Consider the following 27,642-nt stretch of genomic DNA (forward strand, 5'->3'; position numbering starts at 1 on the left):
CCACGTGGCCTGGCAGCCCTGTTGCTGAGTCAGGGAGAGGGCCCCATGCTGCACACAGCTCGGGGAGAGCAGGAAGCCAGCCTCAGCTCGCCCCACAGCCCTCTTCTCCCCCTCCCCACCTAATGGGCCAGGGGTCCCTGGGTGGGAGGAAGCACCCTGGGCCTTGTCCCACCTGCCCTACCGTCTCTCTTTGGGACCGGAGGCCTGTGGCTGTGTTAGATTAAGGGATTGGTCTCCTGGCCCTAGAGGGTCCCTCTGGCCCTAACGCAGGCCTCCCAGTGCCTTCCTCTGTCTGTCGAGTCCCTTGGGTTTGAGCCCCTAGGCCAGCAAGGGGCCAGGAAAGCAGAGGCCAGCTCAGCGCTCCTCTTTCAGGACCTTTATTGCCGGCGATCCTGAGGCCCAGGTGGGGCCGAGAGGGGCTGCCCTGTCCCCAGGGCTAGAAGAAGTTGACCACCCTGCGGAGCGACTGCACACGGGCACTGTGGGCCTCCCAGTCGGAGAAGCTGCGGAAGTCGCCCCTCTCCACCACGTACATTCGGCCACGGTAGTTGGGCTCCTCATAGAGGACCCATCTGGAAGCCAGGGAAAGACAGGTCAGGGGACCCAGGAATGCCACCCAGCCTCCAATCAGAGGACCTCCCACCAGCCCTGCCACCCCCTCCTAGCCCAGTGGATCCCCGTGCTCTGCAGAACACCAGGGTGCGCAGCCCGCACTAGGCTGACTCCCTACCTGCTGCTGTGTGGGTCAGGGCTGGGTGTGGCATGGGGGAGGCGTGCCCAGTCACTGGCCATGGTTTAAAATTGGCCAGTCCACTCCAGGAGGCTCTGGCCCCCGTGGCACAGCCCCATCCCTCCTGCTCTCTGCCTGGACCATCTCACACTGATGGCAGCTGCAGCAGCAGGCAGGACACTGGGCACAGACTGGGGACAAACGCCTCCTGCTCATTCATTCAGCAAAAGCCAGGATCCTGGCCATCGTCCCCAGTGGAGCCAGGAGAGATGTGGGGCTGCAGGTGAAGGGCAGCGCAACCCAGGTGACCAGGAAGGTGTGGCGGGGAGACTAGAGCGGGGCCTGGAGGGTGGTCTCCATCTGGGAGGGGAAGTGTGGACCAGAAAGCCATCCCTTCCTCTGCTATCCCTGAGCCAAATGTGCTACTGTGGGGAGGGGGCCCAAGAAAGGTAGCACAAGTGCGTGGCCCTGGGGGGCGAGGTCTGCAGCCTGAGCTGACCGCCTGGCCCCAGCAGAGGACTGGGAGTCGCCGTGGTCAACAGCGGGCCTCTACCAGGCCCCGACTCCTCCCCTTCACTCTCTCCATGGAAAACTGCCTTTCTCGGCTTTCAGGGACAGGCAGTGGCCTTGGGCAGCTTCCTCTTGGGCCTCCCACAAGGAGCGCACAGACAGCTCTGTCTTTGGGGGTCCATGTGGCCTGGACTCCGACCCTGCCTCTTTGCAATGAGTGCCCACTTGGACCCCAGTAATTCTTGCCCACCACCCTGAAAGCACTTTGCTGTTGAAGGAGCTTCTTCCCCATGGACACAGCCCTTCTAGCCTGAGCCCAGCCTACAGATGAGGTCAGGGAAGGAGAGTGAGGGCCCAAGGCCGCAGGGCCCTCCTCCCCACTGTCTGCTCCCGCCACTCTCCTGACCCCACACCTGGTGCCTGGGGCAGTCCACTGTTGGGAGAGTCAGGGTCGGTAATGGCCATGAAGAGGGAGGGAGGCGGAGAGTGTGAGCAGGGAGGGGGCACCTACTGGGGGACAGCCTGGTGCAGCAAGACCTCCCACCCCACAGCTGCAGCTCAGAGAGAGTGGGCCAGCCCCGGCCCCCTAGCAGCAGCTGGAAAGGCCCAAGCAGTGTCTTGAGCCACCCTGGGGCTCAGGTGGACCTCCCCCAAACTAAAGGGCAGGGAGAGGGCTGGGCGTCGCAGCAAGCTCCCCCCTCCGAGCCCAGCCAGTTGGGGAGGAGGCAGAGAGAGGAAGGCAAAGGGCTCATTCTTCTCTCAGAGGGCAGGGGGGCTGCGGGGGATTGAACCCAGGGCCTGACACGGGCCGGGCAAGTGCTCTACTTTGGCAACACCTCCCAGCCCTGAGGCTCAGCTGTTAGGAGATGGGAAGTGGAAGTGGCAGAAATGCCAGTGTATTTCCCTCCAAGTGCCCTCCAGGACATGGGACGAGGGACAGGCCAACTGGAACTGCATGGAACCCAGAGGGAACGCTCTTGTCCTGCGGGAAATGGAGGGACCCAGCCTCCCATCACCCAGGTCCCAGGAAAGGCTCTGTGGAGTGTCACCATCCAGACCCAGGGCATCCAGCATCGCCACCCATGCAGCTGCCCCTTGAAGAGGGCTTACAAGTCACAGGGCCTGGGAACGTGGCTCAGTGATAGAGCGCTTGCCCAGCATGTGTGGGTTCCATCCCCAGCACCGCAGAAGAAAGAAAAAAATGAATTAAAGACACAAGAGGTAAAGGAGAAGTGTGCTCTGGGTCCACACAGGGAGTCTACCATTTCAGTTCTGGTTAGCTTCCTGGCCACCAAGATGTCCCCTCCGAGGGCACTGGATTCAAGATCTATGCCCCGACAGTCAAACAACGCAAGCCCCTGCCTCCCCCACCTGTTCCTCCACAGCCCTGAAGTCTCCAGGCTGTGGAGAGGCGGGACAGTGTCCTGGGTCTCAGGGCATTTAGCATGCCCAGGTGTGTCTTGGCCTCATGGCACAACTTAGCCAGCAAAATTTCCAGGGTGAGTTGTTCTGGAATTCTACCCCTGGACTCCCAGATGTCACCAACTCCTCAAACCAAGTCACACCTCCCTGAAGAAAGGTAGATAGTACCTATAGCTCAGTCTGGGTCTCCTTCAGTCCCTCCCGACACCTCACAAGGGTCCCTGAGGCCAAGCCTCAGAAATACAGAAGACTCCTTAGCTTCTTCAACAAGAGCCAAGTTTCTGGACCAGCCATAGAGGGAGGCAGGACTGGGCCTGGGGCTCTTCTCCTGAGGGGAGGGGCTGGGGGCACGGGCTCTGGAAAGCAGACTGCAATCCCAGCAGGGCCTCTCTCCAGGGCCAAGTTAGCCTTCCAGTCTCAGTTTGCTCCTCTGTAAAATGGGGACGATATCTACCCAAGCAAAGGTTAGAGAGATGGTCAACTGGAAAGTCTCAGGCCAGGGACACTTTACACAAGGGGAGGGCACAGGGAGCATGGGCTGCCCTCAGCTGATCAGAAGGAAACCTGCGTCTGCAGGGGGCGGCCAAGGACAGAACACGCAGGGTTCTGACAGCTGTTTGGGGCCCAGTGTCCCTCACTGAGGCCTTTCTGGGCCACAGGGAGACCAGCAGCCCTGGCTGCCACTCACGCTCCATCCCCGTAGACCTTGACGGCGTTGACGCAGCTCCTGGTCCAGCCCTGGCTCTGCAGGAAGGGGCAGTCCTCCAGGAACTCCAGGCACTGGCCCGTGAAGTTGCAGCCCTCGAAGATCTCTAGCCGGAAATGCTCCCCATGCTCCAAGGCACAGGCGGGCGGAGGGTGGAAAAGAGGAAAACGCTCTGAGTCCCCCACCAGTTCAGGTGGGAAGGAATGTGCAGTCACCCAGGGCTCTGGGCACCCAAGAGTTCCCTGGCCGGCTGGGGTGGGGGTTGGTAAGTGGCCCCATCTCAACACACACCCTCTGTTCCCTCTTTCACATGAGATGTGTTGGCAGTTTTATGACTTTAAAAAGCTTGGCTGGGGGTGGCGGTGCATGCCTGTGATCCCAGAGGCTTGGGAAACTGAGGCAGGGAGGAATGTAAATTTGAGAGCAGTTTCAGCAATTTAGCAAGGCCCTTAGCAACTGAGTGAGACTGTCTCAAATTTTTAAAAAAAGCATCAAAAGAGCTGAGGATGTAGCTCAGTGGTAAAGTGTCCCTGGGTTTAATCCCCAGTACAAAAAAAAAAAAAAGAAAGAAAGAACAACAACAACAACAAAAGAGCTTCAAAGCCCCTGAATCGGTCCAGTGGTCCAATCTCCTCTTTTTACAACTAAGGAATCCAAGATCCAGAGAGGGGGCAAGACTGCCCTGAGACCAGGGCCACTTGGACCCGGGGTTGGGATCACTCACTCCCTCCAGGTGCTCAGCCTGGGGGCTCCAGCCCTGGTTATACCAACGCGCTTCTCAGCTTTGACTTCTCTGCCCGCAGGCCACAGATGATAATATTTTAGAACTGTAATAGAACCTTTTATTAAAACATGAAGCCAAAAATCTAAAACAAATAACACATCTCGTTTGCTGAAATCCCTGCTGGCCTTGACGTCATCACTCACTAACATCAGTACATGGATCTCCCTGCGTGATTCCTGTGTTTCCAAAAGACAAAGGAGGGCCAGCTCCCCACAGGCCAGATGTGGGGGGGGATGGGTCTTCCTCATAGCTGGCCCCAGGCATGGCCTTTTTGAGAAGAGCATTCACAGGATGCCTAGTATATTTCTAATATAAATAGCATTATACGGGATCCAGGGCCAACCATTTTAATTCCTTTTTCCAAATGCCCAAGGCCTGGCAGAGATACTAAGAAAGTATTCTTACATTTGAGAAGCCAAAGTGCAGCCGGTTTTGCAGCTGATAGGAGAGGGGGCCCCAGGCAGAGAGGCACCGCCCCCATGATTCCTTAGGTGTTTGCCAGAGCCCCAGCCCAGGCGTCCAAGGGAGGGCCCTCTGGCCAGCAGACTCTGAGCAGGGCTGCTCACTGTGAGCTTGGGGACTGGTCATTTCCCATTCAAAGGACCAGAACTCAGAGCAGGTCAGATAATGCTGTGACTTGGGTTAAGCCTCATTCCTCAAATCCTACCCTGAGTCATGCAGCCATAAAAAGCCCCTCCCCACGGAAGAGCGACACCCCTGGTTTGTGCCCCACCTGTGAGATGCAGCCACTTGTGCAACTCCAAGGGACCTGCCCCACACGTCCTGCTGACTGGCCTGTGAACTTCAGCTTCTTCCATTAGCAATTCCAAGATTAGGGCTTGGGAGGTGCACAGAATGGCTACAAGGCCATGTGCCCAGCAGGTGCCCGGATCCAGGCAGCCTGACTTAACTTTTGCTGAGTGCTCCACCTTCTGGTCACAAATCCAAACTTGTAATTTTTTTTTTTCTTTTTTTGGGTGTTGGAGAGGGAACCCAGAGCCCACGCTCTACCACTGAGCTACACCCTCCAGCCCCCAAACTTCTAATATTTTCAACAGCATTTTAAATAGAGAATTTAGCTACATGTTTGGATGGGAAATTTAAAGGGGTTTCCTGAGAACTCCCAGGAGCTCTAATGCCTGGTAGTCCTGATTGAACCCCAGGTGTCTCACCCTCCTGCCAGCAGGGGTCTGGGTAGGGCCTTTTAAAGTTGGGAGGACCCTGCTACAGACTCCAGGAAGGCCCCAGCCCCCAGGCGGCGTGGGTGCTCACCATTCCTACAGGCCGGCAGGAGCCCATGTGGTCATTGTGGCCGTTCCAGCGGAAGAAGTCGGGGTAGTCACCATGCTCCAGGATGAACTGCTGGCCCCGGAAATCGGGGTGATCAAAGCAGACCCAGGCGCCACTCTCTACCCGGATGGAGTTCACTCTGTTCATAAAGCCTCGGTCCTGGAAGTTGTCACAGTCCCCGAAGATCTCCAGCTTCCGGCCTGTGAAGTGCTGGCCCTCGTAGAGAGTGATCTAGAAGGCCAGGCCAGAGCCAGGGTCAGGCTTCTCTCCTTTCAGTTTGGGGGTCTGTCATCTGGGACCTCTGCATCCTCTACGGAACCCAGATTCCCAGGCCACCAAGCCCGGCCCTGCTGTGCACAGGAGGTGCCCGAGACATCTGCTGATTGGGCAGAGGATGAAAGGTCAACAGGCTGCTGCCAGACACAGCCACTGCCCAAGCCCCCCGTGGAGCAGACCGACTGCAGCCCCTCTCTGGGGACAGGAAGTTCCCCTTTGTCGAGGTGTCCATTTGAAAACCTGCTCGTCACAAACTTCCACCACATTTGTTAAACTCAATTTTTGTTTATTGTTAAAACAACACATCCATAATAACATTAAAGGAGATCTTTCCAAAAGAATAAACTTCACCTCCTGCTCACCTTTATGTTTTGGAAAGCCAGGTTCCTGGGGCTGGGCCTCCTCAGCTGGAGAGGCTGAACCTGTGGAAGCCAGGCCCAGGAATCCCGGCCCAGGATGAAAGTCCTCAAAAGCACACTCTATAAGTGTCACCTTGTCCTTTTTTCCCCCTTTTTAAGGCCTGACAGACAGATAACTAGGTAGCATGGACAAGTTGTCCTTTTCCCAAACTTTAGTTTGGACCGGAGACCCTGGGGCACTTAACCACTGAGCTACATCCCTAGTCTTTTATATTTATTTATTTATTTTTAATTTTGAGACAGTATCTTGCTAAATTTCTTAGACCTCTCTAAGTTGCTGAGGCTGGCCTCAAACTTTTGTGATCCTCCTGTCTCTGCCTCTTAAGTCTCTGGGATTACAGACAAATGCCATTGAGTCCAGCTCTTGTCCCCACACTTAACAACTCAAGCAACAACAACCCCCTCAACTTATTTCCTGCCATGGAACCTAAAATTCCAAATACTCAATAACTCTTGGGTCTCAAGAATTGTGGTCCCAAGGGACCCTATCAAGGTATAGTAACCCAGTAACTGTTGTCATTTGTGCTTTGTAAATGCTTCCAGTTCTCCCAGGCCCCTAGGAGCTAGGGCAGCTGAATGCTCTGGCCAAAGGAATGTGTGTGGGAATGGACACTTGCAAGCCAGTGCATGACTGATTTGGGTGTCTCTTCCTTTCCCTTTCTCATGTTACTGTCAGCCTGGGGCATCGGGAAGGGTGTGAGGACAAAAGCACTTATACCCATGATGGATATGAGGTGCTAGGGAGGCAGATACCCTAGTTGATGCATGCTACCAAGCTACTGGGGTTGTTTCTGAAACATAGCCTAGCCCATGCAGACGACTCTAGTGGTGCTCTCACCACTGAAGCACTGGAATGGAGCTTCTGGAGCCCAAAGGCTTCATGGGACTATCCAGGACAGGGTCACTAGAGGAGGAGGAGAGCGATCTGAATTGGCTACCCTTCCAGCACCAGACAGGTTTGATAGAGAGTCACCCAGACATTCAATGAGACCTGAACACCCCAAGGATTTGGAGGTCCTCAAGGCTCAACATTTTGCTGAGAAACAGCCCCACATACCCGTGAAGACTGGAGAGCAAAACACACACTTTGACCATAAAGAAGAGGCAGCCAGGGTGGGCCCTGTATGATCGGCAAGTGTAACCCACCCCAAGCCAGAAAGCAGCAGCCAAGTTTGACCACCCTCCCTGCTCTTGACTTGGGGGAGGTGGTTAGAACCCCAGAACTCCTGAAAAAGGGGATGAAAGAGCGCGATCATCCTCTGCACCCTCACCAGAGGCCCGCAGCCAACAGCCAGGCAGCTCCATTTAATTAAGAAATTAAGCCAGCTTTGCTTGGGCTTGTAGTCCCCAAAGGGTGCACGGAACAACAGTTTGCATCTCCCCAGGCCGGGTTTGCACCCTCCCCATGCCCGCGCACTGGGGCAATCGCCGGCCCCCTGCTGGTTTGCATTGGGTGGGGAAGGGCCAGGACTCACCTTCCCGGAGCGCTGCGCCATGGTGCGCCGCCGTCCTCCACCGGACTCAGTATATACCCGGCGGCGCCCTGCTGGCTCAGCGCCGCCAGGGACAAAAGATTTGCTTGGCCGGGCACCGCCGAGTTAGTGCTGTCGGGCGTGCTAAGCCAGAGAGGGGCCGCCGGGCCGGCCGCTGGGACCCGACCCTCGGCCACCCTGCGCCACGCGCAGAGGGCCCCCCCGCCCCTGCCAGCCCCCAAGACCTCGGTTCCCGGACCCCTCCTTCCCAGCCCACCCGCTCTCCTGGCTGAGTCAGGACCACCGCACCACCGCGCCCACTGCGATTGCCGGGGGCTGGGAAGGGGTCTCCCAGGCCCTGCGTCTCTTCCCCAGGGCTGCACTTGGCCCTTCCCCACTCCACGCCTCCCTCCATCACACCCGGCTGCACTCTAACCTGTTCCCGCCTGGTTTCTTTGGGACCTAGGATGGAGTCCATCCAAGCTTCCCGGGGCAAAGAAAGTCTTCCTCTGCCCCTTATAACTAGCTTCCCTGATCTGAGCTCCCAGCCCCAGCCCCTGGCCGCCCTCCCTCCCCAGCCTGGGCTCCCGCGTCCTCCCTCTTTGGGATACTGTATCTCTCCCCCTGGAGATCCTTCCCAGGTGTCCCCTGATCCATGCTGCACCCCGTGCGGGGGTCGGGGGGCCGCAGTGCTCTGCACCTGAAACTCTACACTAGGGCCACCCTGGGCCACCCTGCGTGACCGTGGCCGAGGAGGGGTCTGCAGAGCCTTCCCAGGGCTGAGAAGCCCTTGGCACACGGTGGAGCCTCGAAGATTGTTTATGGAGTAAATGGAATAAACACGGAGGCCACAAATCACTGGGGAGATGAGATGGGGTAATGATTGGTGGGCAGTGTGTGGGGGGTGGGGGGCAGGCTCTAGAGCAAAGGAGAGAGAAGCCCGGGGCTGCGGGGGCCTGGAGTTAGGCAGGGCTTCTTCTCTCAGGAAAGTGGACTGGTTTCTTTCTTTGTTTCTCAGGGTAGGGGATTGAGCAGTGAATGCAACTTTTATTCTTGATTTGTGAGAGACTCACAAATTAACTTCTCAACCTGCTGCACGGGGAGATGGGGTAAAGGAAATGAGGGGTGGGTAGGTAAATAAAGGGGAGGAATATTCATGCCTTTTCTGGGAGTGGGTGGCGATTTTCTGGGACTCCGGGTATTACCTCTTTTTCTTTTTTCTTTTTAGTACTGGAAATTTAGCCCCAGGGCATTTAACCACATCCTCCGCTCTTTTTTATTTTGTTTTTGAGACAGGGTCTCACTAAGTTGCTTACAGCCTCAATAATTTGCTGAGGCTGGCCTTGAACTTGTGATCCTCCTGTCTTAGCCTCAGGAGTCACTGGGATTACAGGCTTGCTCACCAAGCCCAGCTCTCTTTTCACTCTTCCTATGGTTCTTTCCAAGTCATCGGACGGCCACTGTCTACTCTCATAGCTCTGGGGATATGTCATTTAGCATGCAGATGGATTATCATGAAGTCAGAGGTGGTCCATCTTGACCTAACTTGTTTGGGCTAGCCCACCTGGAGAGGAACTTTAGGCCTTCAGGTATCCTGTCTTCAAAGATAAACAAGAAAAGGACCAGGTAGAAATTCAGCTAGGTCACTGAGGCAGTACAAGACTCGGGCAGGTAACAGGGCCATGCACCTAGCCCTGTCCAGTGTATTTTTATCGTCATTTCACAAATGGTGAAGAGACAGCAGGTCACATGATTCTTGGGGCAGAAAGTGACCTTGCCCTTGCCCTAAGAAGTCATCAAAGGCAGACAGGGCATGGACTGGATCCCACAGGTCACCCTCCTAGCTGTCATGCCTTCCCCCAGGGCGGCTGCTGCCTCCACAGGTGGCCATCCACTCTCCAGGCCACACCTTCCAGCGCCTGCCTCTGGACATGGGTCGTGTGGGGACATATCATTAAAAACAAAGTTTCCTGCCAATCTAGAAAAGTGGTAGAGAAAGAAAACAGTCATTATTAAGTCAGCTTTAAGCCAGAATGCGATGGGCTTCACGGGTGACCTGCTAAGACATTGCAACATCTCAGCCTGGGGGTCAGTGGCAGGGCTCATCTGTAGCTCGAGTAAGGCCCTGGGTTTGATCCCTAGCACTTCGAGGGAGGGAGATGGGGAGGGAAGGAGAGAAATGGAAGGGGAGGGGAGGACTTCTCAGAGTTGGGCCTGATATGGTGACCAGCCAGTCCACAGTTTGATCAAGACTACTTAATCATGGGTATTTCTTAACTCCTGCTTTTGATTTCTCCCAAATTAAAACAGAGCTCTGTCAATACTCCCCAAAGACAGGGCTGAGGATTCTAGTCTAGGATTCTTCGCAGTCTGGCTATACTGAATAAATATTTCTTTTCTTTTTTTTTTTTTTTGCACTGGGGATTGAACCCAGCAGGGGTGCTTAACCACTGAGCCATATCCCCAGCCCCTTTTTTATATTTTATTTAGAGACAGGGTCTCGCTGAGTTGTTTAGGGCCTAAGTTACTGCAGCTGGCTTTGAACTTGCGATCCTTTTGCCTCAACCTCCAGAGCCACTGGGATCACAGTCAGGTGCCACTTCACCTGGTCTGAATAAGTACCTTTCCTTCCTTTTTTACCACCAGCTTTTCTGCTTGGATTTTGAGGCAAGTAGCTAGACCTGGTCAGCAGGGACTCCCTTATGTCAGGTCCCTGTCTGTCCCAGAACTCTGATAACAGAGCCCACAGATTTTGTATCACCATGAAGGTGATGTGAATGGAATATAAAATATTAACAGTGATTTGGAGCATTTTCTGAAAAGCATACACAAAAAAATGCCCGCCACAAACTTGACTCAAAGAATTGGTAAAGAAGAACAGGTGGATCAGATTTCAGCAATTTCAAGTCCTCCCCCATTCCAAGGGCAGACACTCAAGTCTCTCCCACAATTTCCATTACAAGTTGGTCACCAGAGGAAGGCTCTGCCATGCCCTGTAAGACCCCTTGCCGCAAACAGCTACATAATATGTAAATGCCAGACTCGTCAAATGCCACCCTTAGAGTTAAATCATTCCATTACCAGAGTCCCGGGTCAGGGGGGCCTGACTTCACAGGATCCCAAAAGAAGAGCTCCAGGATTACCTAAGGGTCCGAACAAAAAAGTGTGGAATGGATAAAGAAATGTGGTATATATACACAATGGAGTATTATTCAGCCTTAAAGAAGAATGAAGTGATGACATTTGCTGGTAAATGGATGGATGTGGAAAATATGCTAAGTGAAATAAGCCAATCCAAAAAAAACAAAGGCCAAGTATTTTCTCTGATATGTGGATGTTAACTCACGATGGGGGTGGGGGTGAGGTGCTAGAGAAGAATATAGGTACTTTGGATTAGTCAGAGGGGAAAGAATGGAGGGGAGGGGTATGGGGGTAGGAAGGATAGTAGAATGAATCAGACATTATTACCCTACATGTATATGTGACTACATAACCAGTGTGACTCTACATCTTGTACAACTAGAAGAATAAGAAGTTATTCTCCAGTTACGTATGTTGTGTCAAAGTGCTTTCTACTGTTATGGATAACTAATTACAACAAGTTAAAAAAAAGTGTGGAGCTGGGCACAGTGGCACACACCTACAATCCTAGCAGCTTGGGAGGCTGAGGCAGGAGGATCACAAGTTCAAAGCCAGTCTCAGCAACTGAGTGAGTCCCTAAGTAACTCAGCAAGATCCTGTCTCTAAATAAAATACAAAAAAAGGGCTGGGATTGTGGCTTAGTGGTTAAGCATCCCTGGGTTTAATCCTGGGTACCTTAAAAAAAATTGTGGATTCCCCCCGCCCCCACCCACTCCTGGTACTGGGATTGAAACAAAGGGTGCTTTACCACTGAACTATATCACCAGTCCTTTTCCATTTTTTTTTTTATTTTGAAGCCAGGGTTGGCACATGACTCAGGGGTGGAGAAGTCAAGGCAGAAGGATGGCAGGTGTGAGGCCAGTCTCAGTAATTGTGTAAAATTCTGTTTAAAATAAAATTAAAGAGGACTGACCTTCCCACAAAGGTGAGATCTTGGAACCCTACATGAGCACTACAAATCTATAGGGTAAAAACAATAACACACCAGATCCACAGAGTTGGAAAGGAAGACACATGAGCAATGTGAAAAGACAGGGAAGAAAGAGCCACAAACAAATCAAACAACACATCATTAGAAGCATTGGTAGCTACAGCAGAAAAAATGACAGAAAGATTTCAGGATATACATGGTTAAATATTCTGGGATCTTAAAGAAAACATAAGAGAATACAGGCAGTGAAAGATCACTTCGACAATGAACTACATAAACAAATCCAAGAAGCAAAAGATCACCTCAACAAGGAGATAGAGGTTGTAAGACTGGAAGACATCGCACCACACTACACCACGCGACACAGATCACCTGAGAGGTTCCCCTTTATTACCAAAGGCTGTGTGTTTATATAGCCCACCAGCAGGATTTGAACACTGGTGCCGACGGGAACGTTTCACGCCAGTGAAAGAAACAAAGAGGAGAAAGAGGGTCATTAGACGCCATGTTGGGGTTTTTCTCTGGGGTGCTGCTGCCATTATATGTTTTCCCAACAGAGGTTATATAAAACAAACAAACAAACAAAAAAACCAAACAAACAGAAATCCTTGATATGAAGGAAATAATAAACCAAATTAAAAACTCAAATGAAAGCATCACTAACAGAGTAGACCACTTAGAAGATAGGACAATGAAGATCAAATAAACCATCTTGAAAAGAACATAGACCACACAGCAAAAATGATAAGAAATCAGGAGCAGAACATTCAAGAAATATGGGAGGTCATAAAAAGACCAAATTTAAGAGTTATTGGGATAGAGGAAGGCACAGAGGTCCAAACCAAAGGACTGAACAATCTATTCAATGAATCAATCAGAAAACTTTCCAAACTTGAAGAATGAATTGGAAATCCAAATTCAAGAAGCCTACAGGACACCGAATGCACAAAATCACAACAGATCCATACCAAGGCACATTATAATGAAAATGCCCAACATACAGAATAAGGAGAGAATTTTAAAAGCCACAAGAGAAAGGAATCAGATTACTTATAAGGGAAAACCAATTAAGATAACGGCAGATTTTTCAACACAGACCCTGAAAGCTAGAAGATCCTGGAACAACATATATCAAGCTCTGAAAGATAATGGGTGCCAACCAAGATTCTTGTATCCAGCAAAACTAAGCTTTAGATTTGAAGATGAAATAAAAACCTTCCACGATAAACAAAAGTTAAAAGAATTTATAGCTAGAAAACCGGCACTACAAAATATCCTTGGTAAAATATTTCATGAAGAGGAAATGAAAAACAGCAATGAAAATCAGCAGAGGGAGGTAGTACCATAAAGGAAAAACTAATCAAAGAAGAAAATCAAGTCAAGTTAAATAATGAAAATAAACAAATATGGCTGGGAATACAAACCATGTTTCAATAGTAACCCTAAATGTTAATGGCTTAAACTCACCAATTAAAAGACATAGGCTAGCAGATTGGATTTTAAAAAGTCCCAACAATATGCTGCCTCCAGGAGACTCATCTGATAGAAAAAGACATACACAGACTGAAAGTGAAAGGTTGGGAAAAATCTTACCACTCACATGGACTTGGAAGCAAGCAGGGTTGTCCATACTCATATCAAATAAAGTAGACTTCAATCCAAAGTTAATCAAAAGGAATAAAGATGGACATTACATACTGCTCAAGGGAACCATACACCAACAAAACTTAACAATTATAAATATATATGCCCCAAACTATGGTGCAGCTATGTTCATCAAACAAACTCTTTTCAAGTTCAAGAGTCAAACTGACCTCAACATGATAATCTTGGGTGACTTTAACACACCTCTGTCACCACTGGATAGATCTTCCAAACAAAAGCTGAATAAAGAAACTTTAAAACTCAATAACACAATCAATAACTTAGACTTAACTGACATATATAGAATATTTCAACCTGCATAAAGCAGATACACTTTCTTCTCAGCAGCACACGGATCCTTCTCTAAAATAGACCATATATTATGCCACAAAGCAACTCTTAGCAAATACAAAAAAGTAGAGATACTACCATGCATTTTATCAGACCATAATGGAATGAAATTGGAAATCAATGACAAAATAAAAAATAAAAATTTCTCCATCACCTGGAGACTAAACAATATGCTACTAAATGAACAATGGGTCACAGAAGATATCAATGAGCAGATTTAAAAATTCCTAGGGGTAAATGAGAACATAGACACAACATATGGAAATCTCTGGGACACTATGAAGGTAGTACTAAGAGGAAAATTCATTGCATGGAGTTCATTCCTTAAAAGAAGAAAAAGTCAACAAATAAATGACCTCACACTACATCTTAAAGCCCTAGAAAAAGAAGAACAAGCCATCAGCAAAAGCAGTAGAAGGCAAGAAATATTTAAAATTAGAGCTGAAATCAATGAAATCAAAACAAAAAAACATTGGAAAAAATTGACAAAACAGGGGCTGGGATTGTGGCTCAGCAGTAGAACGCTCGCCTAGCATGGGCGGGACCCTGGTTCGATCCTCAGCACCACATAAAAATAAAGGCACTGTGTTGTGTCCATCTACACCTAAAAAATAAATATTAAAAAAATTGACAAGGAAAAAAAAGTGTGTCACATTAGATTGGATAGAGAGAAAGGATGGGAGAGGAGGGGAGGAGTAGGGAGGATAGGAAGGGCAGCAGAATGGAACAGACAATATGATTGATGTATGTACATTCCATGTATGTATTATATATCAAAATGCATTCTACTGTAATATATGACTAAAAATAAATAATAAAAATTTTAAAAAATTGAGAAAACTAAAAGTTGGTTCTTTGAAAAAATGAATAAAATTGACAGATCCTTAGCCATGCTAACAAAGAGAAGGAGAGAGAGAACTCAAATTGCCAGCATATGTGATGAAAAAGGCAAAATCACAACAGACACTACAGAAATACAGGAGATAATTAGAAATTATTCTGAAATCTTATACTCCAATAAAATAGAAGACATTGAAGGCACACATTTCTTAAGACAAATTTCTTAAGTTATATGATTTGCCCAGATTGAGTCAGGAAGATATACACAACTTAAACAGACTAATATCAAGTGAGGAAATAGAAGAAGCCATCAAAAGCTTACCAACCAAGAAAAGCCCAAGGATGGATACACAGTCGAGTTCTACAGACCTTTAAAGAAGAACTAATACCAATACTCTTAAATTTATTTCAGGAAATAGAAAAAGAGACAGTAATTCCAAACTCATTCTATGAGGCCAATATCACCCTGATCCCAAAACCAGGCAAAGACACATCAAAGAAAGAAAACTTCAGACCAATATCTCTAATGAACACAGATGCTAAAATTCTGGCAAATCGAATACAAATATATATCAAAAAGATTGTGCACCATGATCATGTGGGATTCATCCCAGGGATGCAAGTTTGGTTCAACATATGGAAATCAATAAATATAATTCATCACAGCAATAGACTTATAGATAAGAATCATATGATCATCTCAATAGTTGCAGAAAAATCATTTGACAAAATAAAGCCCCTCTAGAAAAACTAGGGATTACAGGAACATATCTCAACGTCATAAAAGCTATCTATGCTAAGCCTCAGGCCAACATCATTCTAAATGGAGAAAAATTGAAGGCATTTCCTCTAAAAACTGGAACAAGACAGGAATACCCTCTTTCACCACTTCTATTCAACACAGTTCTTGAAACACTGGCCAGAGCAATTAGACAGACAAAAGAAACCAAAGGGCATGTACAGGAAAAGAAGAACTTAAATTAGCACTATTTGCTGATGATATGAATCTATACCAAGAAGATTGAAAAAACTCCACCAGAAAACTTCTAGAACTAGTAAATGAATTCAGTAAAGTAGCAGGGTATAAAATCAACACCCATAAATCAAAGGCATTTCTGTATATCAGTGACAAATCCTGTGAGAAGGAAATGAGGAAAACTGCCCCATTCACAATATCCTCAAAAAAAAAAAAAAGACACTTGGGAATCAACTTAATGAAAGAGGTGAAATATCTATACAATGAAAACTTCAGAACCCTAAAAGAGAAATCAAAGAAGACCTTAGAAGATGGGAAGATCTACCTTGCTCTTGGATAGGCAGAATTAATATTATCAAAATGACCATACTACCAAAAGCACTATACAGATTTAATGCAATTCTGATCAAAATTCCAATGGCATTCCTCATAGAAATAGAAAAAATAATCATGAAATTCATCTGGAAAAATAAAGAGACCTAAAGCAATCCTTAGCAGGAAGAGTGAAGCAGGTGGCATCGCTATACCAGATCTTAAACTGTACCACAGAGGAATAGAAACAAAAACAGCATGGTATTGGCATCAAATCAGACCAGTAGACCAATGGTACAGAATAGAGGATACAGAGACTAACCCATAAGATTATAATTATCTTATATTAGACAAAGGTACCAAAAACATGCACTGGAGAAAAGATAGCATTTTCAACAAATGGTGATGGGAAAACTGGAAATCCATATGCAACAAAATAAAATTAAACCCCTGTCTCTCATCATGCACAAAACTTAACTCAAAATGGATCAAGGACCTAGGAATTAAACCAGAGATTCTGCGTCTAATAGAAGAAAAAGTAGGCCATAATCTTCATCATGTGAAATTAGGCCCTAACTACCTTAATAAGACTTCTATAGCACAAAAATTGAAACCAAGAGTCAATATATGGGATGGAATAAAACTAAAAAGTTTTTTTCTCAGTAAAAGAAACAGTCTCTGGGGTGAACAGAGAGCCTACATTCTGGGAGCAAATCTTTACCCCTCACACATCAGAAATAGCACTAATCTCTAGGGTATATAAAGAACTCAAAAAGCTAAACATCAAAAAAAAAAAAAAACAAAAACAAATAACCCAATCAACAAATGGGCCAAGGACCTGAATAGATACTCCTTAGAAGAGAATATACAATCAATCAACAAATACATGAAAAAAATGCTCATCATCTCTAGCAGTCAAAGAAATACAAATCAAAACTACCCTAAGATATCATCTCACTCCAGTCAGAATGGCAGCCATTATGAGGACAAACAACAATAAGTGTTGGTGAGGATGTGGGGAAAAGGCACACTCATACATTGCTGGTGGGGCTGCAAATTGGTTCAGCCAATATGGAAAGCAGTATGGAGATTCCTTGGAAATCTGGGAATGGAGCCACCATTTGACCCAGCTATCCCTCTTCTTGGACTATACCCAAAGGACTTAAAAACAACATACTACAGGGACACAGCCACATCATTGTTTATTGCAGCAGAATTCACAATAGCTAAACTGTGGAGCCAACCTAGATGCCCTTCAGTGGATGAATGGATAAAAAAAAAAATGTGGGATATATACACAATGGAATTTTACTCAGCAATAAAAGAGAATAAAATCATGGCATTTGCAGGTAAATGGATGGTGTTGGAGAAGATAATGCTAAGTGAAGTTAGCCAATCCCCCCAAAACAAATGTTTTCTCTGATATAAGGAGGCTGATTCATAATGGGGTAGAGAGGGATACATGGAACGAATAGATGAATTCTAGATAGGAAAGAGGGGAAGGAGGGAAAGGGAGGAGGCAGGGGATTAGCAAGGATGGTGGAATGTGATAGACATCATTATCCAAAGTACATATATGAAGACATGAATTGGGTGTCAACCTACTTTATATAAAACAGAGATATGAAAAATTGTGGTATATATGTGAAATAAGAATTGTAATGCAAAAAAGTACATGTATAAAGATATGAATTGGCATGAATATACTTTATACAAAGATATGAAAAATTGTGCTCTACATGTGTAATAAGAATTGTAATGTATTCTGCTGATGTGCATTTAAAAAATAAAATCAATAAAAAATAAATGAAAATAAAAAATTAAAGAGGACTGGGAATACATATATATATGTGGTAGGGTGCCCCTGGGTTAAATCCCCAGAATGCATTTTTTCTTTTTTTAATTTCAAGACAGGTTCTTGCTGTGTTGCCAAGGCTGCCTTCAAACTTGAGATCCTCCTGCTTCAGCCTTCTCAGTAGCTGGGATTACAGGCTGCACTACTGCACCTGGCTTGCAATTTGTTTTTGTTGTTATTAGCAACAAGATTTTCTGAAATGAACAATTCTTGGTAAAGTTTCCTAGAAAACTAAGTAAAATATTCTATCTGCTTGTTTAGAAAATGGCAAACTCTTGCCAGGTACCCTGGCTCATGCCTGTAAACCCATTGATTTGAGAGGCTAAGGCATGAGGATTGCAAGTGCAAATCGAGCCTCAGCAACCTAGCAAGGCCCTAAGCAACTTAGCAAAACCCAAAATAAAAAGTAAAAAAGGCTGGAGATGTTGCTCAGTGGTAAAGCACCCCTGGGTTCAATATCCAGTACCAAAACCAAAACCAAAAAAATGAAAAGTGCAGACTCTTCGATGTGTATTTAAACAATGCAAAAATGCTGTGTGCTTCTTTTCTAGGGAACATGGTCAAGTCCATGTTGTGAGACATCCAGCATTCTCCCTTTAGATACAGTTTTTTTTTTCTTTTTTCCTACAGGGGATTGAACTTAGGGTTGCTTTGGCACTGAACTACACCCCACATCCTTAAAAAAAAAAAAAGAAAAAAGAAAAAGAAACAAGAAAGAAAAGAAAAAAAAAGAAAGATTCCCCCTTCAAAAAATTTTGAAACAGGGTCTCGCTAAACTGCCCAGAATGGCCTTGAACTGTGGTTCTCTGATTCTCCTGCCTCCAGCTCCCGAGGCTCTGGGGTTGCCGGCATGTGCCCCCACTCAGCTCCTCAAGGTGCTTCAATGAGGCTCTACTGAATGTGACACAGGAATTGAAACAGAAATGGGAGGCTGCTGTTACTAAAAGCAGATTCCTGAGACTTTTACTTGGGCCTGGGGGTTGAGGGGTGTCCAGCGTCCCAGGTCCTGCCCCTTGCACATCTGCCAGTCCCCTGGCGTTCTGACACAGGAAGCACCACTAAGTTCCGAAGGCCCTTTGGTGGTACGCACTTGACAGTGAAACAGCCTCAGCCATCAGATGTCACAGCAGCATGTAAAAGGGCCCTGCCACCTCCAGACCACTTTTGGGGCTGGGGGAGGGAGGTCCAGCTGCTGTACATCTTCCATGTATATGTTGTCCATTTGGATTTGCTCCTTTATAAATTGTTCTTCTTCTTTGGGTATTCTCTGATGGGTTAACCCACCTACTCCTTCAATGCATGTGCTAGTAACGGGTGTCTGTCTGTTCCGTGTGTTAACCTGTAGTCCATTCTTTTTTTTTTTTTAATTTTTATTGTTGGTTGTTCAAAACATTACATAGTTCTTGATATATCATATTTCACATTTTGATTCAAGTGGGTTATGAACTCCCATTTTTACCCCGTATACAGATTGCAGAATCACATCGGTTACACATCCACTGATTTACATATTGCCATACTAGTGTCTGTTGTATTCTGCTGCCTTTCCTATCCTCTACTATCCCCCCTCCCCTCCCCTCCCTCTTCTCTCTCTACCCCATCTACTGTAATTCATTTCTCCCCCTTGTTTTTTTTTCCCTTTCCCCTCACTTCCTCTTGTATGTAATTTTGTATAACCCTGAGGGTCTCCTTCTATTTCCATGCAATTTCCCTTCTTTCTCCCTTTCCCTCCCACCTCTCATCCCTGTTCAATGTTAATCTTCTTCTCATGCTCTTCCTCCCTACTCTGTTCTTAGTTACTCTACTTATATCAAAGAAGACATTTGGCATTTATTTTTTAGGGATTGGCTAGCTTCACTTAGCATAATCTGCTCTAATGCCATCCATTTCCCTGCAAATCTATGTTTTTGTCATTTTTTAATGCAGAGTAATACTCCATGGTGTATAAATGCCACTTTTTTTTTTTATCCATTCGTCTATTGAAGGGCATCTAGATTGGTTCCACAGTCTTGCTATTGTGAATTGTGCTGCTATGAACATCGATGTAGCAGTGTCCCTGTAGTATGCTCTTTTAGGTCTTTAGGGAATAGACCGAGAAGGGGAATAGCTGGGTCAAATGGTGGTTCCATTTCCAGCTTTCCAAGAAATCTCCATACTGCTTTCCAAATTGGCCGCACCAATTTGCAGTCCCACCAGCAATGTACAAGTTTCTCCACATCCTCGCCAGCACTTGTTGTTTGACTTCATAATGGCTGTCAATCTTACTGGAGTGAAATGGTATCTTAGGGTGGTTTTGATTTGCATTTATCTGACTGCTAGAGATGGTCAGCATTTTTTCATGTACTTGTTGATTGATTGTATGTCCTCCTCTGAGAAGTGTCTGTTCAGGTCCTTGGCCCATTTGTTGATTGGGTTATTTGTTTTCTTATTGTTTAATTTTTTGAGTTCTTTGTATACTCTGGATATTAGGGCTCTATCTGAAGTGTGAGGAGTAAAGATTTGTTCCCAGGATGTAGGCTCCCCATTTACCTCTCTTATTGTTTCTTTTGCTGAGAAAAAAACTTTTTAGTTTGAGTAAGTCCCATTTGTTGGTTCTAGTTATTAACTCTTGTGCTATGGGTGTCCTATTGAGGAATTTGGAGCCCGACCCCACAGTATGTAGATCGTAGCCAACTTTTTCTTCTATCAGACGCCGTGTCTCTGATTTGATATCAAGCTCCTTGATCCATTTTGAGTTAACTTTTGTGCATGGCGAGAGAAAGGGATTCAGTTTCATTTTGTTGCATATGGATTTCCAGTTTTCCCAGCACCATTTGTTGAAGATGCTATCCTTCCTCCATTGCATGCTTTTAGCCCCTTTATCAAATATAAGATAGTTGTAATATTGTGGATTGGTTTCTGTGTCCTCTATTCTGTACCATTGGTCCACCCGCCTGTTTTGGTACCAGTACCATGCTGTTTTTGTTACTATTGCTCTGTAGTATAGTTTGAAGTCGGGTATCGCTATACCGCCTGAATCACACTTCCTGCTTAGAGTTATTTTTGCTATTCTGGGTCTTTTATTTTTTTATATGAATTTCATGATTGCTTTATCTATTTCTACAAGAAATGTCGTTGGGATTTTGATTGGCATTGCATTAAACCTACAGAGAACTTTTGGTAATATCTCCATTTTGATGATGTTAGTTCTGTCTATCCATGAACAGGGTATATTTTTCCATCTTCTAATTCTCTCTTTAGAGGGAATGCCTTCAATTTTTCTCCATTCAGAATGATGCTAGCCTGAGGCTTAGCATAGATAGCTTTTACAATATTGAGGTATGTTCCTGTTATCCCTAGTTTTTCTAGAGTTTTGAACATAAAGGGACGCTGTACTTTGTCGAATGCTTTTTCTGCATCTATCAAGATGATCATATGGTTCTTATCTTTAAGTCTATTGATGTGGTGAATAACATTTATTGATTTCTGTATATTGAACCAGCCTTGCATCCCAGGCATGAATCCTACTTGATCATGGTGCACAATTTTTTTGGTATGTTTTTGTATCCGATTCGCCAGAATTTTATTGAGGATTTTTGCATCTAGATTCATTAGAGATATTGGTCTGTAGTTTTCTTTCTTTGAAGTATCTTTATCTGGTTTAGGAATCAGGGTGATGTTGGCCTCGTAGAATAAATTTGGAAGTTCTCCCTCTTTTTCTATTTCCTGGAATAGCTTGAAAAGTATTGGTATTAGTTCTTCTTTAAAGGTTTTGTAAAACTCTGCTGTATACCCATCGGGTCCTGGGCTTTTCTTAGTTGGTAGTCTTTTGATGGCTTCTTCTATTTCCTCAATTGATATTGGTCTGTTTAGGTTGTCTATATCCTCCTGACTCAATCTGGGTAGATCATATGTGTAGTCCATTCTTTTTGTGTGTATTACCTTGGCAGAATCCCTGAGTGGATTTCTCTAAAACGGACATCTGTTCCTGGCCACCCTAGTCCCTGCCCCCTCTCCCTGCAGAGTGTTCTCTCCTTTCTTCTCTCTTACAAAATTATGAATTATTTCAGGCAGACAAAAGATCAACACCAGTCAATCTGCCTTTCAGGTTAAGAAATAAAACTTCACAAAAAGTTGGGGATGCTGGGTGCCTCCCCCTAATTGGAAAAACCTGTTTTAGCCACATCAATGTTTATAGCAGCACAATTCACAATAGCTAAACTGTGGAGCCAACCTAGATGCCCTTCAGTGGAAATGGATAAAAAAATGTGGCATATATACACAATGGAATTTTACTCAGCATTAAAAGAGAATAAAATCATGGCATTTAGAGGTAAATGGATGGTGTTGGAGAAGACAATGCTAAGTGAAGTTAGCCAATCCCCCCAAATCAAATGTTTTCTCTGATATGAGGAGGCTGACTCATAGTGGGGTAGGGAGGGGGAGCATGGGAGGATTAGATGAATTCTAGATAGGGCAGAGGGGTGGGAGGGAAAGGGAGGGGGCAGGGGATTAGCTAGGATGGTAGAATATGATGGATATCATTATCCAAAGTACATATATGAAGACTCGAATTGGGTGTCAACATAATCAGAGATATGAAAAATTGTGGTATATATGTGTAATAAGAACTGTAATGCAAAAAAACCCAAAGTACATGTATAAAGGCATGAATTGGCATGAACATACTGTATATACAAAGATAGGAAAAACTGTACTCTATATGTGTAATAAGAATTGTGATACATTCTGCTGTTCTGTATTTACAAAAATAAAATCAATAAAACTAAAAAAAAAAAAAAAGATAATGTGTTCAAAAACAACAACAACAACAACAACAAAAACCCCTAAAATCTTGACCAGCACCGGAATCCCAGGGAATGGAGAGGCGGCTGAGGTAGGAGACCTGGACCCTGGCAGATTTGAGGCCAGCCTGAGCAATATAGCGAGACCCTGTGTCATGATAAAAAAGTAAAATGGCTGAGGATGCCGCTCAGTCCCAGAAAACAAAATCTGACCCGGCCACCTTCCTGCCTGAAACCCCTGGGCGGCTTCTCCTGCCAGCCGGGAAAGCAGGGTACCAAGGCCACAGCATCTGGAGCATGAGAACCTCCTGAGGTGCTGTGCCTGGGCACCTCCCTGCACGGACGTGGGTTAAGTCCGAACTCTTGACCAGGCTCCAAGGGCTGGGTGACCTGGCCCCCAGTGCTGTGCGCTCTGGTCAGGGCCAAGGGGTCTGTGGCAGTGGAAGGGCTGGGAGGCTTGGAGGCTTGGTCCCACGGAGTGCGGCGGCTCCTCGAGGCCAGGGAGGGAGAGGGCAGGAGCCTGGCCAGGGCAGACACCAGCGACCTGGGGACCCGCCACCCAGCCCAGCAGCAACCACTGGCCCGGCTTGATCCTGGAGCTCGCCGAGGTCGCGCAGGTGAAGGACGAGGGAGGGAAGCCCCGGGTGGCGTGCGGGTGGGAAAGGCGGGTGAAGCCCCCCCTCCTCTGCAGGCCACACCGCCCGCTGGGGTGCTGCCGCTGCCCCGGGCGCAAGGTCCCAGGCTCCCCACCTCCTGGCCTCTAGCCTTCCGCCTGGCAGTGTCGCCTCTCCGCCCGGGAGGGTCCCTTCTGGTGCTCCCGGGAGGTTATCGAGGAACAAATGGACAGTGGTGAGCACACGCCCGCGCACTGCCCCGAGGCCGGGCTGGACCTCTGCACGGGGAGAAAGCACCTCTGAGCCAGTGTGTGCCCTGCAGATGGGGCGGCTCCCGGCTCTGAGTGTCCCCCCGCCCCGGCCCCGCTCGGGGCGCCCACCTTTGGAGCCGGCTTTGGGAGATGAGTTCTGCTCTTTTCCTGGCCCGGGGTCTGGGGCCGCCGCCGGCGGGCGGCGCCCAGGTGAGCATGCCCTACGTGCACCCCTCCGAAGCCTGACCTAGTCTCCTTCCCTGGGCACGTTATCCTCCGTCACTTGCTGCCTCTGTAAGGATGACTGGCACCCAGAGAACCAGGCAGACAGTTGCCCCTCAGTGTTGGGTTTCTTCCTGCCCCTGGGGAGCCCCATTGTCAGATCTCTCTCTCTCCACCCAGAATCTGGGAAACCAGAGGAGACTAGGGAGGAGAGCGAAGAGGGAGAGAACCAAACCCCTGGTACAGCAGGAGCCGGTGCAGCAGGAGCCGTGCAGGGAGCCCGTGGGACAGGCGGCAGGCAGCTGGTTTTGGCTTCTTTTGATGGCTCAGAGAAGAATCTGACCAGGCTTCTCTCCCAGTTTCTGGTGTTCTGGTGACCTTTGGCAAGTCCTGGCATAGTAGAGGTATCTCTCCAACCTCTGATTCCATTTTCAAGCAGCTTTCCCGGGTTGGGTATCTGTCTTCTTGTGTCCAAATTTATTCTTTCTTTCATCTTATTATCATCATTATTTTGGGGGAGAGGGGATAGAACCCAGGGCCTTGCATGTGCTGAGCAAGCACTCTGCCACTGAGCTATATCCTGGGCACTCACCACAAACTTTTTTTTTTTTTTTTTTTTTTGGTACTGGGGATTCAATCCAGGAGTGCTTTACTACTGAGCTACATCCTTAACCCTTTTTATTTTTTATTTTGAGGTAGGAAATTACTAACTTTCCCAAGCTGACCTTGAACTTGAATCCTGCTGCAGCCCCAAGTTGCTTGGATTACAGATCAATACCATCTCACCCATTCCCAGCCCTTTTCATATTTTGAAACAAAGTCTCAATAAATTAGTCAGGCTGGGCTCAAACTCAATCCTGCCCTTTCTCCTGAGCAGCTGGGATTATAAACTCCTGTCACTGCACCTGGCTCTAAATTTGTTTTTCCTCCAAAGATACTAGTCACTGGACTGGGCTCACCCTCATCCTGTGTGTACTCATCTTAACTTTCCATTAGTAAAGATCTGATTTTCAAATACAGTCAAACAGTATAGGAAACTAGGTATTAAGGATCAAATTGAATTCAACCTGCTACACTTGCACAGGGTGGTTGATCACCCTAATATGCTTTTTCTTGGTACTTAGGATCGAACCCAGGGGTGTTTTACCATGGAGATATATCCCTGGACCCTTTTACTTTATTTTTCACTTTGAGACAAAGTCTCATTAAATTACCCAGGCAAGCTTGAATTTATGATTCTCCTGCCTCAGCCTCCTGAATCCCGAGGATCACAAGCGTGTGCCATGTGCCTGGCTACACTCTACTACACTTTCAAATCCTGTAATCTAAGATTCCCACCTGTGAATTCTTATTAGAATGTTATTCTAAGAATTCTATCTCATTATTTCCAAGTCAGTGGTCCTTGAGCTCACTGCAGCTGCCACAGCCAGGGAACTGCGAGGAAGGCAAAGGTCTCGAACTCCCCCTGGGTCTGCCGGATCTGAGACTTCGGATGAGGCGCATCTGCCTAATAATCCCTGCAGGTGACATACACGCCAACATTGGGGACCACCAAAACAGGTGCTCCAGGGAGTCAAGGGGTGGTGGCAGCCTGATTCCTAGCAGTGACCATCATTTTAGCTTTACACACTGCTCTGGTTAAGCACAGAGAGCGCTGCGCCTCTAAAGAATCTGCCACGTGTAATGAAGATGCCGTCAGTGCGGAGGAATGTGACCTTTCCAGCTGCTCCGGCTGTCATCGGCAGGCTGTCCTACTTCAGCCTTTTAGGGTAAAGACACATCTGCCTCACCAGCCGTGACACACACAAAGCCGTAGATCACTGTCCATGTTTTGGAATTCCTCGAAAGTCTAACACTGATGAGGACAAGAGGGGGTAAAATGATAAAGCAAATCCTCAGGATGCTGGCCACGCACAGGGCCTCTCCCTGCTGGAACAGGGAACTGCGCAGGTTTTGTTCCAAGAGACACAGCGCCACCTGGGCCTTTTTGGGGCAGCTGGAAGAACTGGGTGAAAGGTCTTGATCACTGAGGTCACAATATTTCTAGAATCTGTGCTAGTTTTTGTGAAATTACATATCTTAAAAAGCATAGAGTTGGGCCAGGTAGCTGTGCCTGTAGTCCCTGCTACTGAGAAGGCTGAAGCAGGAGGATCACTTGAGTTGAAGGCCAGCCAGGGCAACATGGTGAGATCCTGTCTTTTAAGAAATAAACCAGGGGGATGGGGGAAGGACATGAAGGAATGGAGGAACTTTAGATAGGGCAAAGGGGAGGGAGGGAAAGGGAGGGGGCATGGGGATAGGAAAGATGGTGGAATGAGATGGACATCATTACCCTAAGTACATGTATGAAGACACAGATGTGTCTTTGTGAACAGCCAGACATGAAAAATTGTGCTGTATTTGTGTATTATGAATTGAAGTACATTCTGCTGTCATGTATGACAAATTAGAGTAAATAAATACATAAAAAAAGAAAGAAACCAAGCCAGGCATGGTGGTGCACACCTGTAATCCCAGCAGCTCAGGAGGCTAAGGCAGGAGGATCAAGAGTTCAAAGCCAGCCTTAGCAACTTAGGGAGGCACTAAGCAATTTAGCAAGACCCTGTCTCAAAATAAAATATAAAAAAGGGCTGAGGATGTGGCTTAGGGGTTAAGCACCCCTGGATTCAGTCCCTGAATCAATCAATCAATCAATCAATCAGTACATACATACATACATACATACCTCTCCTAGGTGGTAGCAGATGCGGAGCCTTTGGTGTCATCTCCCATGCGACTCCCACTTCAGTGAATAGCTGAGGTCCCGCCACTTTTTCCAGTTGTCAGCCTCCTTGAGGTGACATACTCCATTGTGCTGCAGCTGTGTTAAGCTGAGCAGGTGTGGCGCTGAACTCCAGGGCCCAGCCAGCAAACACTGGTGCGTGCACACAGCAGGCCTGCTTCTCCCATCAGGACAGGAGAGTCCCAAGTTCTTGATGCCTTGGGTCAGGCTAGAATGAGATATTTTTTCTCAGATCTGGTAAGCTTGCTGGAGGAGGTCACAGTGGCTCTTAACATTGCCTTTTTGGATATAGAGCCCGGAAGTGGGGGTGGGTGGGAATGAGAGGCAGCTCTGCAGGAATTCCAGTTACCCGATGCTGGCTGCTGTTGAAGACACTCAGGCAGCTCCAGGACAGACCTCAGGATGGTGGTGGAGGTCAACGTGGTCCTCCTCAAGACTGTGACACTGTGTTCCTATAGAGCTCTGGGAGCACCCATGTTTGCAGACTTCTGGCCATCACATCACCACTCCACCCCACCCCACACAGGATGGTTTAATGGATAGAGAAGACCAGAGTTCAAGGGAGCTGCCCAAAGACACAGTCAGTAACAGAGTAGGGCCAGACCTGGGGTGTTCTGAGTTTCAGTCCAATGCTGTTTAACTGAGGTTTCCTGAGGGTGCCGGGGGTCAGGCTCATGGCCTGTGTTCAAATGTACCATAGTATGTGCTGCAAGGGCAAGACCTTACCCATTGCCCCTTGAGAGCAGCTTTAGGTGACTTCTCTGGAAACCAAGATGTTGAGCGAGACCTTGGATTCTTCTCAGTTTGATTTCCACAGTAGGCTTTAGTTGGTCATATCAGGATCTTATTAAAGTTGAGGAACAAAGTATAAAGCTGGCCCTATTTATTTAGTAGCATTGAGAATTGAACACAGGGTCACTCTACCACTGAGCTACATCCCCAGTCCTTTTAAAATATTTTCACAGCGTCTTGCTAAGATGCTGAGGGTAACCTTGAACTTGCAATCCTTTGCTTTAGCTTCCTGAGGAGGGATTGGCAAGGATGGCCATTTTGCTTCATGTTAAAACTGTGCCCTCTTGGAGGATGGGAAGGTGCTGAGCAGCTCTGGAATTTCCAGGGGAATGCTTTGGAAGGCCTCCAGACAGCCAGGTGGCCTCAGGGGCTCCTCTTGGTGTACACACAGACCTGGCCAGATGGAGCCGCTGGCTGCCTGCACAAGCTCCTTCTGGAGGTTCCTCAAGTATCACGTGGCTCTAGACGTGGCAAGTGGGCATGGAGGCAGCAGCACACAAATCTCCCACGTGCAACACAGCTCTTTTCTTGGGATTGT

General features: G+C 47.2%; 1 protein-coding gene across 2 annotated transcripts; it reads right to left on the reverse strand.

Moving 5' to 3' along the window:
* Positions 1-361: 361 nt before the first annotated feature.
* Crygn (crystallin gamma N) lies at positions 362-27,642 on the reverse strand. 2 transcript variants are annotated; one of them, XM_078040855.1, is made up of 4 exons: positions 26,256-27,642; positions 5,425-5,673; positions 3,351-3,496; positions 362-572 (listed from the first exon to the last, which is right to left on the reverse strand). In XM_078040855.1, the coding sequence occupies exons 2-4, from the start codon at positions 5,587-5,589 to the stop codon at positions 437-439; spliced, it is 447 nt and encodes a 148-aa protein (XP_077896981.1). In that variant the 5' UTR covers positions 5,590-5,673; positions 26,256-27,642; the 3' UTR covers positions 362-436. The 2 variants fall into 2 exon arrangements, with proteins under 2 accessions (XP_077896981.1, XP_077896980.1); XM_078040854.1 differs by lacking the exon at positions 26,256-27,642 and adding an exon at positions 7,613-7,842.

The sequence above is a fragment of the Ictidomys tridecemlineatus genome, chromosome 2 (genome assembly GCF_052094955.1).
Source record: "Ictidomys tridecemlineatus isolate mIctTri1 chromosome 2, mIctTri1.hap1, whole genome shotgun sequence".
Classification (NCBI taxonomy): Eukaryota; Metazoa; Chordata; class Mammalia; order Rodentia; family Sciuridae; genus Ictidomys; species Ictidomys tridecemlineatus.